This window comes from Chelon labrosus, assembly GCF_963514085.1.
Source record: "Chelon labrosus genome assembly, chromosome: 13".
Taxonomy (NCBI): Eukaryota; Metazoa; Chordata; class Actinopteri; order Mugiliformes; family Mugilidae; genus Chelon; species Chelon labrosus.
This window is the reverse complement of record NC_140346.1, coordinates 26162522-26181098: the sequence shown is the minus strand read 5'-3', so window position 1 is coordinate 26181098 and position 18577 is coordinate 26162522. Positions and strand designations below refer to the sequence as shown.

At 43.9% G+C, this 18577-nt stretch overlaps 1 protein-coding gene across 2 annotated transcripts in view; it reads right to left on the bottom strand.

Annotated features, from left to right (window-relative positions):
• tyw1 (tRNA-yW synthesizing protein 1 homolog) overlaps positions 1–18577 on the bottom strand; it is a 71858-nt gene that overhangs the window by 32344 nt on the left and 20937 nt on the right. For both annotated transcript variants that reach the window (XM_084559355.1, XM_084559356.1), the window contains 2 exons: positions 15347–15456; positions 11059–11236 (listed from right to left, as the gene is read on the bottom strand). In XM_084559355.1, coding sequence (XP_084415481.1) covers positions 11059–11236; positions 15347–15456 — 288 coding nt within the window. The remainder of the gene's footprint in view (positions 1–11058; positions 11237–15346; positions 15457–18577) is intronic.

The following is an 18577-nucleotide window of genomic DNA, read 5'->3' as shown; positions in this document are numbered from 1 at the left end:
ACCTTTGTCTTGTAGCCGTCAGGTTGTACTACTGTCCATGAGATGAGTTTAGAACTCTAATACTTACCTACATTAGGGGAACCCCTGCTCCACTGGTCTGTGTCTTGCAGAAACCGCTAGAGCAGAAGGTATCCCCATGATTTACATGGGACCGACCTTAACTGAACGACGGAAGAAATTCCTGATGGGGTTGCATGTAGATTTCATCAGATGTTCTTTGAAAGAAGCCACGATCACTCTGTCAATCACTGGTCGGTCAAGATCCATGAACAACACGACATTGTCTTCAGATTTCCACTTTTTGCAGAGGTCCTTGAAGACAGCCTTGTGGAGGTTCCTGAACCTTTCTGGGGGTATGTTAACATTATCTCGCTTGAATTCATCCCAGATTTTGATGAACAGCCTGTAGCGGATGGCCTCAAACTCCTCCGTATCGTATGTTATCTTTGCTTTTGCGTAGGCCCGTGAAATTAGGCTCTCAACAAAAACATTGACACAGAGTTTGCACCTTTCTTGATCATCTCTTGAGGCCTCATCAAGTTTTTCTTCTTCTCCACTTCTTGTCAGACTCAGATTTTCATCCTCCACTACCCTAATCTCCAGAGAGGACGCTTCCACCTGCTCAATGCCTCGGGCTGGTTTGTCGGTGGATGACTGGCGACGTTCAGTGACCTCCACGGAAGTGGTCTCTGGTGAGATACGGGCGGGGGTAACGTCTGGTGATTGAGTTGATGCCACTCCAACGCGTCGTTTCGTAAACAAGCCTCTAAATGCGTCCCTCAATCTTTTCAGAAACGAAAATCTCTTTCGAGGAGCAGGTGTCTCCTCCAGATCCAGGACTTCTTTAACCTCACACTGAGCAGTGCTGTCCTCAACTACTCTGTCCAGAGAGGAGCCTTCCCTTTGCTCAAAGTCTTGGGCTGGTTTGTCTTCTTGTAACTGGTGTTGAGGCACAAGGATCTCCACGGGGGTGACCTCTGATGAGATGTGGACAGGGGTAACAGACGTTCTGTCAGCGTCTACATCGTCCGGGGGGGTGACCACGCGTTTTTTCCTCCTACGTGTCCAAGGTTTGCACCTCATCTTCCCAGTGAATTCTTTCAGCATCTCGCTGATATAACGGACCATAGCTTTAATTCGTCTTTTGGGAGGGACGTGCTCTTCAAATTCACTGTCTGAATCGTCCTCACCAGTAGAGAGGACAGAGTTGACGCTCTCAGACACATCTAGGGCAATTAAGCTGGTCAACACCTCTGAGCTCTCAGAGCAGACCACTTCTTCAACGTCCAGGACTTGAGCAAAGGTTTGAGAAAGTGTGTCGCCCATGCTGGACAAGACAACCTCCTGAGAGATAAGACATCTCTGTTTGGTATTGTCCAAGAAGGATTTGGAAATGACCGCTATCAAGTCTCTGATCAGCTGTGCCAGGGAATATTTGGTTTCATTGTCTGGTTTACCAGAACTCAAACATGCCCACTGGTCCGGTGTGACCGTGTTAACAAAGGATTCGATCAGTGGACGAACTGTGTCCACTGTGATCTGTGGGATCTCCTCTGTCTGTTCAAGCTCCTCAAAGTCTTGGACTGGTTTGTCTTCTGGTAACTGGTGCTGAGGCACAAGGATCTCCACGGTGGTAGCCTCTGGTGAGATGCGGGCAGGGATAACAGCAGGTGGTTTCCCAAAGATGCCACCAAATGCAGTACTCAGTCCTTTCAGAGGCAATTTCTTTTTAGACTTTGGACGTGTGCCTGGAGCAGGTCTTTCTTCCAGACCCTGGACTTCTTCAACCTCACGCTGAGCAGTGCTGTCCAGAGAGAAGGTTTCCAAGTCTTGGACTGGTTTGCCTTCAGGGTCTATGAGCACCACAGCGGTGGGCTCTGGAAATTGCTCATCAGGAACAGTGATCAGCAAAGTAGTGACCTCCTGCTGAGGCCCAATGCTCTCTGTAGCACCAACTTCTGATGACTTTATTGATGCTGATCTGACTACAGCAGGTCGCACCTTGAAAATCCTTTTAGCAAAAAAGCCCTTAGTTTTGATTTTCAGAGACAGTTTCTTCTTGGACTTTGGGCGAACAATTGAAGACTTGCTTTCTGCCAAGCTCTTGGTCTCTTTATCAGACTGAGCACTTTCATCCTCCACTACTATGATCTCCAGAGAGGAGGCTTTCATCTGCTCAAAGTCTTGGGCTGGTTTGTCACCTGGTAAGTGATGCTCAGGTACAACCACCTCCACAGAGTTGCCTGCCTGAAACTGCTGCTCAGGTACAATGAGCACCACAGCAGCAACATCTGGAAACTGCTGCTCAGGTACAATGACGTCCACAGTGGTCACTTGTGGGACGTCTGTTGACTGTGTTGATGACACTGTGACTCCAGCAGGAGGCTCTTTGAATGAAGGTTTCACAAAGAAGCCTTTAATCATGCCCCCCATTCTCTTCAGGGACAGTTTGCACGTCCTGCGCTCAGGGCTCTTGTCCTCTTCATCTTCAGATTTAGCAGCGTCCTCTTCAACTACTTTAGCCTTGAGAGAGGAGGACTTTGGGGTTGCTTGTTCTTGGATCTCCTCTCTCTCTGTGTCAGCTTCTGTTTTTGTAGTCTTACAGCTCTGCCTGCTTCCTGTGGAGGCTGTTTCCCGGGTGTCTGTGTCTAACGACTGAATGTAGCTTTCAGATTTTGTAGACACCACATCTTCTGATGTTTTGCCAGCGTCTACGTCTTCCGGGGGGGTGACCACGCATTTCTTCCTCCTACGTGTCCGAGGTTTGCATGTCATCTTCCCAAAGAATTCTTTCAGCAGCTCGCTGATAGAACGGACCATAGCTTTAATTCTTTTTCTGGGAGTGACGTGCTCTTGAACTTCAGGCTCTGAAGTGTCCTCGCCAGCAGAGAGGACAGAGTTGACACTCTCAGCCACGTCTAGGGCAATTAAGCTGGTCAACACATCTGAGCTCTCAGAGCAGACCACTTCTTCAACGTCCAGGACTTGAGCAAAGGTTTGAGAAAGTGTGTCGCCAATGCTGGACAAGACAACCTCCTGAGAAATAACACGTCTCGGTTTGATTTTCTCCAGGAGGGATTTGGAAATGAGCTCTATCAAGTCTCTGATCAGCTGTGCCAGTGAATATTTGGTTTCATCGTCTGGTTTACCGGAACTCAAACATGCCCACTGGTCCGGTGTGATAGTGCTAACAAAGGATTTGATCAGTGGACGAACCATGTCCACTGTGATCTGTGGGATCTCCTCTGTCTGTTCAAGCTGCTCAAAGTCTTGGACTGGTTTGCCTTCAGGGTCTATGAGCACCACAGCAGTGGGCTCTGGAAATTGCTCATCAGGAACAGTGACCAGAAAAGTAGTGACCTGCTGCTGAGGCCCAATGCTCTCTGTAGCACCAACTTCTGATGACTTTATTGATGCTGATCTGACTACAGCAGGTCGCACCTTGAAAATCCTTTTAGCAAAAAAGCCCTTAGTTTTGATTTTCAGAGACAGTTTCTTCTTGGACTTTGGGCGAACAATTGAAGCCTTGCCCTCTGCCAAGCTCTTGGTCTCTTTATCAGACTGAGCACTTTCATCCTCCACTACTATGATCTCCAGAGAGGAGGCTTCCATCTGCTCAGAGTCTTGGGCTGGTTTGTCACCTGGTAAGTGATGCTCAGGTACAACTACCTCCACAGAGTTGCCTTCCTGAAACTGCTGCTCAGGTACAATGAGCACCACAGCAGCAACATCTGGAAACTGCTGTTCAGGTACAATGACGTCCACAGAGGTCACTTGTGGGACATCTGTTGACTGTGCTGATGACACTGTGACTCCAGCAGGAGGCTCTTTGAATGAAGGTTTCACAAAGAAGCCTTTAATCATGCCCCCCATTCTCTTCAGGGACAGTTTGCACGTCCTGCGCTCAGGGCTCTTGTCCTCCTCATCTTCAGACTTAGTAGCGTCATCCTCAACTACTTTAGCCTTGAGAGAGGAGGACTTTGGGGTTGATTGTTCTTGGATCTCCTCTCTCTCTGTGTCAGCTTCTATTTTTGGAGTCTTACAGCTCTGCCTGCTTCCTGTGGAGGCCGTTTCCCGGGTGTCTGTGTCTAACGACTGAAAGGAACTTTCAGATTTTGTAGACACCACATCTTTTGACGTTCTGTCAACGTCTACGTCTTCCGGGGGGGTGACCACGCGTTTTTTCCTCCTACGTGTCCGAGGTTTGCACGTCATCTTCCCAGTGAATTCTTTCAGCATCTCGCTGATATGACGGACCATAGCTTTAATTCTTTTTCTGGGAGTGACGTGCTCTTGAACTTCAGGCTCTGAAGTGTCCTCACCAGCAGAGAGGACAGAGTTGACACTCTCAGCCACGTCTAGGGCAATTAAGCTTGTCAAGGCATCTGAGCTCTCTGAGCAGACCACTTCTTCAACGTCCAGGACTTGAGCAAAGGTTTGAGAAAGTGTGTCGCCAATGCTGGACAAGACAACCTCCTGAGAAATAACACGTCTCGGTTTGATTTTCTCCAGGAGGGATTTGGATATGAGACCTATCAAGTCTCTGATCATCTGTGCCAGCGAATATTTGGTTTCATCGTCTGGTTTACCAGAACTCAAACATGCCCACTGGTCCAGTGAGATTGTGCTAACAAAGGATTTGATCAGTGGACGAACCGTGTCCACTGTGATCTGTGGGATCTCCTCTGTCTGTTCAAGCTGCTCAAAGTCTTGGACTGGTTTGTCTTCATGGTCTATGAGCACCACAGCAGTGGGCTCTGGAAATTGCTCATCAGGAACAGTGACCAGAAAAGTAGTGACCTGCTGCTGAAGCCCAATGCTCTCTGTAGCACCAACTTCTGATGACTTTATTGATGCTGATCTGACTACAGCAGGTCGCACCTTGAAAATCCTTTTAGCAAAAAAGCCCTTAGTTTCGATTTTCAGAGACAGTTTCTTCTTGGACTTTGGGCGAACAATTGAAGACTTGCTTTCTGCCAAGCCCTTGGTCTCTTGATCAGACTGAGCACTTTCATCCTCCACTACTATGATCTCCAGAGAGGAGGCTTCCATCTGCTCAGAGTCTTGGGCTGGTTTGTCACCTGGTACGTGATGCTCAGGTACAACCACCTCCACAGAGTTGCCTGCCTGAAACTGCTGCTCAGGTACAATGAGCACCACAGCAGCAACATCTGGAAACTGCTGCTCAGGTACAATGACGTCCACAGAGGTCACTTGTGGGACATCTGTTGACTGTGCTGATGACACTGTGACTCCAGCAGGAGGCTCTTTGAATGAAGGTTTCACAAAGAAGCCTTTAATCATGCCCCCCATTCTCTTCAGGGACAGTTTGCACGTCCTGCGCTCAGGGCTCTTGTCCTCCTCATCTTCAGACTTAGTAGCGTCATCCTCAACTACTTTAGCCTTGAGAGAGGAGGACTTTGGGGTTGATTGTTCTTGGATCTCCTCTCTCTCTGTGTCAGCTTCTGTTTTTGGAGTCTTACAGCTCTGCCTGCTTCCTGTGGAGGCCGTTTCCCGGGTGTCTGTGTCTAACGACTGAATGTAGCTTTCAGATTTTGTAGACACCACATCTTTTGACGTTCTGTCAACATCTACGTCTTCCGGGGGGGTGACCACGCGTTTTTTCCTCCTACGTGTCCGAGGTTTGCACGTCATCTTCCCAGTGAATTCTTTCAGCATCTCGCTGATATGACGGACCATAGCTTTAATTCTTTTTCTGGGAGTGACGTGCTCTTTAACTTCAGGCTCTGAAGTGTCCTCACCAGCAGAGAGGACAGAGTTGACACTCTCAGCCACGTCTAGGGCAATTAAGCTTGTCAAGGCATCTGAGCTCTCTGAGCAGACCACTTCTTCAACGTCCAGGACTTGAGCAAAGGTTTGAGAAAGTGTGTCGCCAATGCTGGACAAGACAACCTCCTGAGAAATAACACGTCTCGGTTTGATTTTCTCCAGGAGGGATTTGGAAATGAGACCTATCAAGTCTCTGATCATCTGTGCCAGCGAATATTTGGTTTCATCGTCTGGTTTACCAGAACTCAAACATGCCCACTGGTCCAGTGAGATTGTGCTAACAAAGGATTTGATCAGTGGACGAACCGTGTCCACTGTGATCTGTGGGATCTCCTCTGTCTGTTCAAGCTGCTCAAAGTCTTGGACTGGTTTGTCTTCATGGTCTATGAGCACCACAGCAGTGGGCTCTGGAAATTGCTCATCAGGAACAGTGACCAGAAAAGTAGTGACCTGCTGCTGAAGCCCAATGCTCTCTGTAGCACCAACTTCTGATGACTTTATTGATGCTGATCTGACTACAGCAGGTCGCACCTTGAAAATCCTTTTAGCAAAAAAGCCCTTAGTTTTGATTTTCAGAGACAGTTTCTTCTTGGACTTTGGGCGAACAATTGAAGACTTGCTTTCTGCCAAGCCCTTGGTCTCTTGATCAGACTGAGCACTTTCATCCTCCACTACTATGATCTCCAGAGAGGAGGCTTCCATCTGCTCAGAGTCTTGGGCTGGTTTGTCACCTGGTACGTGATGCTCAGGTACAACCACCTCCACAGAGTTGCCTGCCTGAAACTGCTGCTCAGGTACAATGAGCACCACAGCAGCAACATCTGGAAACTGCTGCTCAGGTACAATGACGTCCACAGAGGTCACTTGTGGGACATCTGTTGACTGTGCTGATGACACTGTGACTCCAGCAGGAGGCTCTTTGAATGAAGGTTTCACAAAGAAGCCTTTAATCATGCCCCCCATTCTCTTCAGGGACAGTTTGCACGTCCTGCGCTCAGGGCTCTTGTCCTCCTCATCTTCAGACTTAGCAGCGTCATCCTCAACTGCTTTAGCCTTGAGAGAGGAGGACTTTGGGGTTGCTTGTTCTTGGATCTCCTCTCTCTCTGTGTCAGCTTTTGTTTTTGGAATCTTACAGCTCTGCCTGCTTCCTGTGGAGGCTGTTTCCTGTGTGTCTGTGTCTAACGACTGAATGTAGCTTTCAGTTTTTGTGGACACCGCATCTTCTGACTTTTCGTCAGTGTCTACGTCTTCCGGGGGGGTGACCACGCGTTTTTTCCTCCTACATGTCCGAGGTTTGCACGTCATCTTCCCAATGAATTCTTTCAGCATCTCGCTGATATAACGGACCATAGCTCTAATTCTTCTTTTGGGAGGGACATGCTCTTTAACTTCAGGCTCTGAAGTGTCCTTGCCAGCAGAGAGGACAGAGTTGACACTCTCGACTACGTCTAGGGCAATTAAGCTGGTCAACACCTCTGACCCCCCAGAGCAGACCGCTTCTTTAACGTCCAGGACTTGAGCAAAGGTTTGAGAAAGTGTGTTGCCCATGCTGGACAAGACAACCTCCTGAGAAATAACACGTCTCTGTTTGAGTTTCTCCAGGAGGGATTTGGAAATGAGCACAATCAAGTCTCTGATCAGCTGTGCCAGCAAATATTTGGTATCATCGTCTGGTTTACCGGAACTCAAACATGCCCACTGGTCCGGTGTGATCGTGTTAACAAAGGATTCGATCAGTGGACGAACTGTGTCCACTGTGATCTGTGGGATCTCCTCTGTCTGGGAAGGACTCCTTCTGTCCATTGGAACTGTTGTTCGTGATGTGTTGCGATACATTACTTTGGATGTGTTCGTTTAGTCTATCAACTACCTGAATGTCGTCGGTTCAGTGAAGATCAAGTGAATCTCTGATGAATTTGTGTCGTAAGAACAAAATTTAACCTGGCAAATTACCTGAATGTCGTCAGTTCAGCGAAGATCTAGAGAATCTCTGATGAATCTGGTCCTATTTAAGCTATCTGAGATCAAAGGCAGAGATTCCTTTGATCTTTTGATGATGTCACAGATTTGACCTCACCAGTGAGGTCACATTTACTGTTACCATGGTAACATGGCCGTCAACAATCAATCGAACGACAGAGATTCCATCATTTATTTAGTAGAAAATAAAGAGTTTATTACTAGATCAACTGTTTTCAGTTAATTTCCCACATTTCCATCAGCGTATTGCAGAATTTTACAAAAATGTTTTTCCTCATGATAACAATGGACTTTTGTAGAGAACACTGCAAGCTGTAGTGATATTTGTGCGGTCACTACAGCTTGCAGAACTACACTTGAGGTCTGTGTTAGGTTAGGATACGCTGTAGATATGTCTCAATATTATTCGTATATGCAAACACCGCAATCCACGCGTATGATATAATTTGCAAACGCAAAGTCAAAATTCGTGACTTGTAAATTGGTATTTGCACAAAGGTGTAATGATTTTTTCAAACGTTTGGAAACTTGCAAATTAAATTATACCCATTTGTAAAAATATATCACTTCTCGCATGTGCATCTGTCTTGAAATTTCATTTGCGACCCTTACGTTCCGTGTGTGAAGTGTTGAATCTGCATTTGCAGATCATCCAACACGCACATTCATCCCTGCTTCCGTTTGGGTAATTTAGAGACATTCCTTTCGCCTTTTTCCAATCCGATCCATAAGCGAAGGTCTGAACCCAAGCATGAGTCCACCTCGCCCCCCAAAACATATTCCAGTAGGTGGCGGTGTTGATCCTGCTCCGATGTACATTCGTTCCCCACTCTATGAAGGCTGATTGCTGCCCATGCACTCCGGTGAGACAGACGATAAAGATGTGGTGAGTGAAACGCATCAGTTTTATGTTTACGATAGCGTTTGTTTTTGAGACAATGCTTTGGCAGTTGGCACACAAAGACAATTCCTGTCTGGAGTCTAGCCTGAATGTTAACAAGGGGCGCTAACGTTTAGCGATGTGGCTAACGGTTAGCGTTAGCTAACGATTAGCGTTAGCCTAAAATGCGGCTCAGGAAAGGATGGACTGCACTGTTTTGCTGTTAAACTTGTTTATTCATTTTGAATAAATGATATAGACAAACCTAAAATAGGCGACGTTTTGTCGTAGGGGTCGTTTCCTTTTTCCAAGTTTCCTTTTTCCGGCTCGTTAAACATTAGGGCTACTGCCATAGCTTCTGCTAGCTTACCATATGCTAATTTAAACATTTTTGCTTATACTATTTTTATTTTATTTTACTAGATTTTATTTTACTTATTTTATTTTATTTAATCTTTCTTTTATCTGTGGTTCTTAAGTGTTTTTTATGTACAACTAAGCTACTGTGACCAAGCAATTTACCTTGTGGATGAATAAAGTTTATCTAATTCTAAGTCTAAGACCATTGGCGTTTTTATTCTGCTGGCCTGGCAACTGCAGATGTATCGTGCTTCAATCCAAAAATAGGGTTTAAAAAAGGCAACTGGTTTTTTCTCTCTCTCGAGACCTTTTACAACTCATCCGAGGAGCTTCTCCAGTTCAGGGGACTGGTGGGAAGTTTGAAGTTTTGGAACTTATACTGAAATATTGTTTGTGTAAACAAACATAAACCGGGTCAGTTTGTTGTGTTTACAAACTGCAATTAACAAACCTACCGACTCTAGTTTTAAGAATCTTAAAGCGTTATTTTTATTGATTACATATAGTTTGCGTAACACTGTAAATCCTTGTTTTTACTATGCATACATTTAAAAACTGCATTGAAATGTCTTGTACAAAGAAGTAGATGTAGGGGAAACACTTGAGATCTGAATATTGTCATCAGGATCAGTTTTAATAGAATTACAGTAGCTATATTACCTAATGATACAAAAATATTAATTTCCAATCATTTGTGCTTTGTGTGTGTATGTTTCAGCTGCTGTAAGGCGTAACTGACTAACATCTGGGGCCACAGACCAGGAAATAGACTGGAAGATGGTTCCATCTCTCTCCAGGTAGAGATGGTGGCAGACTGAAGAGGATGAAGAGGAAGCAGGGAATGGACAGCACCAGATAATTTATCCAGTTTATGGACATGTGTAGAATCATAAATGTACAGTTTTTAAATTTGTTAAATGTGCAGGTGTGTGTACTGTGTTGACATGACTGAAAAAAAATAAACATTTGCTTATAATACTGTACTTGTTGATTTTTATTAATCTTTATCTGGATCAAATACGGCACATAAATTAAGTGGCTGAGTTAAGGTTGAATTAAGGCTGACATCAGGAACCACTTCTGAAAATAGTTTGGCCCAGATTAGGGCCAGCTCTGGTTGCAGTTTGTCTGAGTTGCGGCCCTTATGTGGCACAGATGTTGGATGCCAGATGTGGACCACAAAAGGAATGTCTCAAAACTACGCAAGCGGAAGCAGGGATGAATGTGCGATCAATCCCTCATAGACCTCCATATTAAAATGTCACACAAAAGAAAGGCTTTGTCCTCCTGAGCCAATTTCTCCCTTCATGACAACTGGTCAGGGGTGAATATTTATATGAATTCTATCATAGCTAACAGTTACGCATAATTTGGGACGCGGCTGCTTTGAGTGACAGGTGCGTGCCCTCACCGGTTGCTAGCCGTCTCTCTAAGTGTCCCACGCCCGCCTCGGTTTCCCTCACTCTCCACCTCTTTGCACATTTTTGAGTAAGCCTTAAGTTAGAACGAGTCAGGCACTGACAATCACAGCCACCACGCTGAGCTTCATCTTTATATACTGTACAGTCAATGTTGGCTGCCATCTAAAACGTTTTTAAAAATCTAAAAGTCGTGTTATTTCAAAGTTAGAATGCATGTTAAAGGGTTGCTTCAGCCCAATTCAAGAAATACGTCTCACTTTTCCTTTGTGGCGTCTGCTCATGCAAACATATTTGGTATGATGTGCAAAGACTTTGAAACAAATGCAACTCAAGGTAAAGGACTTTTCTGTAAATTGATAGCACCACACACACAGTCCGCTGTCATATATCCTTCTTGTTAAAGTGCACGTAACATTTCTACGTGTAAAGACTGAATATTAAATCTAGCTGTCAGGGAACGATCAAATATTCACTCACGGTTCCTTGCTTTTCAATTCATCCCCCAGACTTCAAAGATAAGTATATACTACAGAAACATAATAGGCCCAAACAGAGGTATTTTGAGATTAATAAATTAAATAATATCGCCCACACAAACAGGATGTGTGTTTGAGTGTGTGCCTGTACCTGATTTCCTCTGGGAACTGTGCATTGGTGACCAGGAAACTGGAGATGTGTTGGCGGTGGAGGAGGCGGATGAAGGCGTTGATTTCAGGGTACATGATTGGCTCACCCACCAATGACAGGGCACAGTGCTTGACTGCCAAGCCTTCCTCATAGCGCTCAGGCTTTACTCCTGGGACACCTGGAAGGAAGGAAGGACATTATTGGATGAGAAGAACAACAATAAAACACCTTTTATAAGGAAACATAAAACAAAGTGTTGCCAGCGTAAAGTTAAATAAAAAACTGAGAAGTAACAGCTTTAGGTCAGGTTTTGAAGTGAGGTCAAACTGAGTAATTATATAACCGGGCATGGTACTCATGAAAAAGTAAGGGAGGAAAGGAGGAGCAGGAGGAGAGGATGAGGCGAGGACAGGTTTTAATTTAGGCCCAGACCATCTCTCCGCCTCGGTGACACAATACAAGTATCATGCACGGTTACACAATGTTGCTGCAAAATTAAAAATCCTCTGAAAAATTCCTTTAAAAGAGAATCAACCCTCAGTTTCCATTAGTGGTGGTAATACCAGGGGATCAAGGGATTGGATCAAGACTTAAATTAGATACACTGGACATCCGATGGGAGGAGAGGTGCTGCTATAGTTACTGAATTTTACAGCAAATGCAGTGAATCTTACCCAATTAAAACTTTACACTGTTGCATTCATATTCTTTGCAGACCTGCATATTTAAACGTTTGCATTTTCTAAAGGCAATGCAAAGTAAATGGTGCTGAGCTACCTTTGAAGGACGAATTAAATCTCGCAGCAGCTGCAAAGACGTCAAGGGAAAGATCCCACCTGACTCCGTTCATAAAGGCCAAACAAAGCTGCATGTGCCTGAAAAGACACGTGTCTGAAAGCTCATTAAATAAAAATAAAAGCACTGCGCAAACATTTTAGACAACACACGTACAATAACACACTGGCTTCTGTTTCTTAATGCACTATCAGACTGACACACTGATATCAGGGTTCTGTGAAGGTCAGAGCTCGTGTTACAGCTTAAGACGGTTCTTTAGGAATCCGTCTGTATTTTTTTTGGGATTGACGTTATCCTGCACAGATTGTTTTGACAGCAGTAAGGTCAAATTCCATTACATCCTCCGACTATTTGCTCCCTCAAGGTTGTCTGAGGAGTCTTCCTCTCCTTGACGTGCACCACTGGGATAAAAATTAAGTCCAACGAGGCGCTGGAGAAAACTGGATCATGATTATTAAATTGGATCAGAAGCCACAGGCTTGATTCAAGGGAAGACACATATTATCATTACTGCATCACTCCAATGTCCTCTGCACTTGCCCATTTTTTGTCAACACCAAAATTCCCAAATGGTTGAGAATACACCAGTCAGGCATAACATTATGACCACCTTCCTTCCTAATATTGTGTAGGTCTCCCTTGTGGTGACTCATCAGAGAATGGACATGGGTCTTCTGAGGGTGTCCTGTGGTGTCTGGCTACAGGATGTTGTTAGTGGGGGGCCTTTGAGGGGAGGGGATCATCCCACAGATACTTGATCAGTTTGGGATCTAGTGAATTTGGAGGCCAGGTCAACACCTTGTGCTGTTCTTCATGTTTTTTTTCAGTTGTTCCTAAAGTGTTTTTGTGCTTGTGCCTGTGTCAGGCTGCATCCTGCTGGGGATGGCTGCTGCCATCAAGGAGTGTCATAACTATGGGGTGGGAGCGTCTGGTCTAAGTAACATCCACACAAATCCAAGAAGTTCCAAAAGTTTCCCAGCAGAACATATTATTTACCTCTCCTGTCAGTGGTTTTAATGTTGTGGCTGATTGGTGTACATCATCTGTGAACTACTTTCTGTGGTTATCTTTGCAGACTTATTTCCCATGTGACGTGTAATTTGGTAAAACGGGTGAGCTGTTCCTGGTGGCGTTGTCCTGCGTCTGCTCAGTGCATTCAGTTGGTAAAATTAAACTAGTACACAGTCTAGCGGATCGGATGAAAGGGTGCGGGGTACGAGTGCGTTATGCATGACTGGAGAGAGTCATTTAAAAAGAAAAAAAAAAAGAGAAAGTGCTGCATTTATAGCGGAGAGAATCACACAACAGCATATTTAATTCAAGCGATGACTTAGCTCCCAGAGTCAGAAGAGCCCCGAGCTTCTTTATGATATGAAGATGTACTGCAGAGCGAGATCAAGTAAGTTCATGTGCATTTTAACCAGACCAGAGAACAAATTCATGTGGGCGAGGAAGAGCCCAAAGGCTAACAAAGAGCACAGACTATAGTATATTCTATACTAAGAGCTATTTAAAACAAAATGCAATCAAAATACAAATAAATATCTCAACTAACTGCCACGGTGTTTCCCTTTGGGTGGTTTCATCAGCTCTTACAAACCCTACCCATTAACCATTGCTCAATACAGTAGTTTGAACTTATCTTTCACACTGTTATTTCCTCAAGAAACATCTGGTTTCAACAAGTATTACATTGCATTTGGGAGAAAAACCTGAATTATGAGTCTTTGTCCTGTAATCGCTAGCCAGGTTAAAATTAAGATATGCTCTGTGTGTCTGGTTTCAGTCATAAAAACCACAATGAAGTCTTTACAGAGAGAAATGTCAAAGAAACAAACCTCAACTGAGTCTACTGCAGGCTAATAAACTTTATTTTTTCTTTGAATGGGTGACTAATAACTTTTATTATAACATTTAAGACCGGTATGAGCTGAGACCTTTGTGCAGTAGAGCATCAAGTAGCCAGGGCAGAGACTCTGACTTGTTTAATGACACTGAAGGTTTGTCTGGATAGTCCATTGTGCGAGACCAAGTGAAATGAATCACTGTCAACTGTAAATGGAGTTGCATAATGTGATTTTATAATGCAACTGGAAAGAAGATTACAGATGATGATGATGATGATGAGGCTTGTGCTTTGCTCTGGCGTGTTTCTAATTAGAATTGTAAAGTTTTACTTGGTAAAAGCGGCTGAAAATGACCAAACCACAGTATAATCCCTTACATGTCAAATGTGTTTTTGTCCCCTCTGAGTGAAATGGGAAAGCATACTGTCAACATAAGCGTATGAGCGCTATTGTTCCATCGCAATTGCCTCGAGCAATTACATTTGATGACGTGCATTATGAAGACTGCTCTGAGAATGATATTAGCTATAAAGCAGACCTTTGAAGAAGATACGTCTCTGGAGCTTTTAGCATTTGGCATTTATATCATTGCCAGAGTACAATGGCTTCACTGTTTTTCTAATGGGATCAACAGCAGCTTCGAGGTCGGAGAGGCGGCGTCCCGACTGGTCGCAGGATCAAGCCGGGCCTTAAATATACTTGGCTGGAGGTGCAGTCGGACATGGCGGCGGAGAAACCCTTGATGTCACGGTCGGATATGAGGGTGGGCATTATATGTGACATTTATAAAACAGGCTATAATGTCGCCTCTGGTTCTTAGGGAAACAGATGACACAGATTTGTGTATGAATTGAACCAAAACGAAACTAAATACGGGGTGAGCTCGAATTTTTAATTTAAACACAGCCTTAACTGTACGAGTACTTAGTCTAAACTGGTAAATATTCTTCTTAAAACCTTGAAAAATCCATCTGGAATACAAATAATTGTCCATTTAGAGTTAGTTTGTTTTAATACATGTAAGAAAAGTGTCACCGATATGTTTTGGCAACTCCAAAATAAAACCTATTCAGGGCATACTCACTGGATTAAATCTGAATTCTGTTTTTACTGAGCCCTGGACGGCCAACCAGTCGTGCTCAGCCAATACTGGTATCTGGCACAGAGAGAGTCCCAAATGCCAGAGATATTAGTAGTAAAATCAAGCTAAAAGAAAATTGATACAGACGGGGCCACTTCTTTGATTTCCAACTGTTACCATATTACCATTTTTGAATTCAGCTAACACTCGGCATGAGCAAAAAGTGAGGTTACAACACACACAAAAAAAAAAAAAAGGCACCGTAAACGGGCCAGACGGGGACATTAAACTGTGTGTGTGTATGAGGTGTGTGTGTGGTAGTTGAGAAGTGATTTATGAGGCGGTGTACCAACTGTGTGACAAAACAGCAGGCATATCAGCAGCATTTTAATTTTCTGTCTGCTCCATTAAACACAAGGTTAAGAGGTCATAAGCAACCAAACTGAGGAGGTTGTCTTTTCTTCAAGTAGAATGACAACTCATGATGTGCAGCTAACAGTCTTAACAGGCTGACGGACTAAACCGGGGTCAGACAGATTTGACCTGCAACACGAACACCAACCTCTGAACTGTCGGATCATGTTCTGGTGCTTCTCCACGGCTTCCTGCAGGATCGTCTCCGCGGGGTCCATCTTCCAGCGCCACTCCGTGCCCACGGGGTTGGTGTGATGCCTGTTAGTGGACCACAAACAAGAGGAGATGAGCACTAGCAGCAGGCGGCGATGCTACTGCAGCATGAGTTCACTACCTGCTGGAGGACCAAGTATCAATCTTGCGGCAACTATCACAGCGTAAAGGAGAAGCTGTTGAAAAGGTATCTCCAAGCACAGCTGCTAGTTCGTGTTCGCTTTGATTAAAGGTAATGATGTGTTTCCAGAGTATGGTTTATTTATGCGGGAAACATGTCTGCACAATATGGCGTGCTGAATAGATCAGGAATAGCTCCTTATGTAGATAGATAGGGCTCTTATCATTCTGAGGTAATGGAAAAGCCCTATTAGCGCAGGATAAGTTTCACCTAGAGACCTCTAGTAATTTGTAATAACTGCAGAGGTCGTCTGTGATTTTAATCCTGTGCGAATCATCCATGTCTGTAATGAAATGTAAACCTATTTCTCCTTAACACAGAGGTCCTGTGATTAAACCAGTCCAGTGTGATATGGATATTTGTTAATTTTTTCAAGACTTTAGTTTGAGTCTTGTCTTTTTTTCTGCCTCTTTTCGCTCAAGAATCAAAAAGGGTGTGTTATAAATCAAAGTTTGGACAGATGTTTGGATGCAATGTCGCTCAAAACCATCAGATGAATTAGATTATTCAATTTCATTTTAATTATACTTAATTATATTTATTACCCATACCACCTCTGCAGTAACATGTAAATACATCACCCCTGTAATTTCTGTTTACATTTGCACTTTATTCACTTTCCTCTTACAGTCACATTTACATCCTCCATGGACAGTTTGGATAGTTAATACATTCAGGGCATAGCTTTGTTTTTGTATATACTTTGTATTGTTCTATATTTTGTTTTTTGTTCCTTGTACTCGCACTCATACGTCTCGTACTGGCACGTTACGCTGCTCACTTGTTTCTGAATCTGAATGAATCTGAAAACTGAGGAGGAGGATGAGATGGATGACATGTATGGCAGCATATACCATCAGTGATTTAAATACTGATTGGTAGTTTGTAAATTCTCCCCCAGGATAAAAACATGCCCTCCGACATGTAGTGGAGTGAAGCAGCAGAGACGTCGTAACCATGGATAGTAACCATGGATAGTAACCATGGATAGTAACCATGGATCCCGTGAGAATGTGCCACATGAAACACAGATGTAGGGCGGGTTGTTTTGGATTCACATGACGTTCCCAGGTACAACTTATCCTGTGTGAACAGGGCCAAACTCAGCAATTCACAATTAAAGATCATTACACATAATAAAAACATAATTAATTAAAATTTTTAATTCAATAAAAGTGTCCGTTAAAGAAGTATGAACATATTTCACTAGAGTTAGAGGAGTATTTTTCTAACGAGGTGAAAAATAAACAAAATAAATACGAATGAAGACGCTTGTTCACAAACTGAAAGTGAATTACGGTGGCGTGTGGATTCTCACGCTATAAAAACATATTAAGTTAAAGAACGCATCCTTCTGTAAAAAACTACTCCTCCTTCCAGTGTTAATGACACCTTCTAAGTGTCCAAGTGTGATGTCTTATGTGCAACAACAAATCCTGAGGCATCGCAAACTGCAGACGGTCTCATCACACGCATATGCACACAGTAACTGTCTCATACACCAGCGCTGTCCATAAATATCTAATTCCACCTGTTGCCACGGAGAGGTGGACGCTGAGGGCAGCAGCAACAATGCCTCTGTGCCCCTGGAATTTCTTATTTCCTGTCATCCCACATAGCCGCGTTAAGAGAGACCGGCATATCCGTGGTGACAGCGAGGCGGTTCACCGCAGCACACTCTGACAGCGACCTTTCAGCGCTCAACAGAGTCGCCTTTCTCAAAATGGAACTCGAGGGGAGTGAAAGGCCCGATCTGTCGCCAGTGTCACGATGAATCAGTGTCCACACTTAGGCCTTGAGGTTATGCCGGCCATTAGTCTTCTGCGTGTAAATCATTAACTCGTTTGCCACAGCGAGGTCTTCGGTGACGGAGAGGTCTTTGGTAAAGAGGTAAACAAGTGTGGACAAGTAGAAAACAAAGAATTAATAAAAAAGAACAAAGAAAACTAGAATTATTTGTGTTTATCAGATCAGTATGAAACAGTATAAAAGATAAGTCTGGTCCAGTCTGGGAACCCATCAGCTTTTGTCTGATGACAGCCAATGTTTAGGACTGTATTTTAAGAAGCCAGTTTACACAGACTAAACTGTTTTTGTTTAACATGTTTGCTCCACAATTAGGCGACATGTTTATCTCCTAATTGTTTGTCGACAAGACAAGACAAGACAAGACAGAGATGTTCTACCTCTTATGCAGCCAAAGCTTGCTCCAACATGGTCAGTCAACATGACTTCAACTACAAACAGAAGCCATAAAGCAGGGGTGCATAAATCATTTATCTGCTGCACCTCCGGAACGAACAGCAAGACAAACTTTCATCTTTTTTTTTTTTACTTTTTATTGCAACAAGCCCTCAGTTCAGCAACTTACATCCACAGCTATGCACAACACCGCCACCAACAATAACTCATGACTACGGTCTTCCTTAAAGGGGCAGTGCTATTTTTCTAAATGTGCTGTGCAACAAATTTTCTTCTTAGAAAAATAAAAACAAAGATGGGTAGAGCTTTTAAAACTGTAACAAGAATTAATATGAGGAAAGTCATTCAGTATATTCAGGTAGTCAGCTGACCTCATTCTTTGGGCAACGTAATGTTGCTGAACCTAGACCTGAGCAACTGCAGCAACCCCAGATCATAGCACTGCCCCCACAGGCTTGTACAGTAGACACTAGGCATGATGGGTGCATCACTTCATCCGCCTCTCTTCTTACCCTGATGCCCCCATCACTCTGGAACAGGGTAAATCTGGACTCATCAGACCACATGACCTTCTTCCATTGCTCCAGAGTCCAATCTTTATGCTCCCTAGCAAACTGAAGCCTTTTTTTCCAGTTAGCCTCACTGATTAGTGGTTTGGTTGTTCAGTTGGGGTTAAATAACTCTTTTCCAGCTGAAAGATAATCACTCATGCAGTAATTATCCAATAGGAGGCTTGTACCTATTTGCTTAGTTAACTCCAGGTGGCGACTTTGTTTTTGGCCA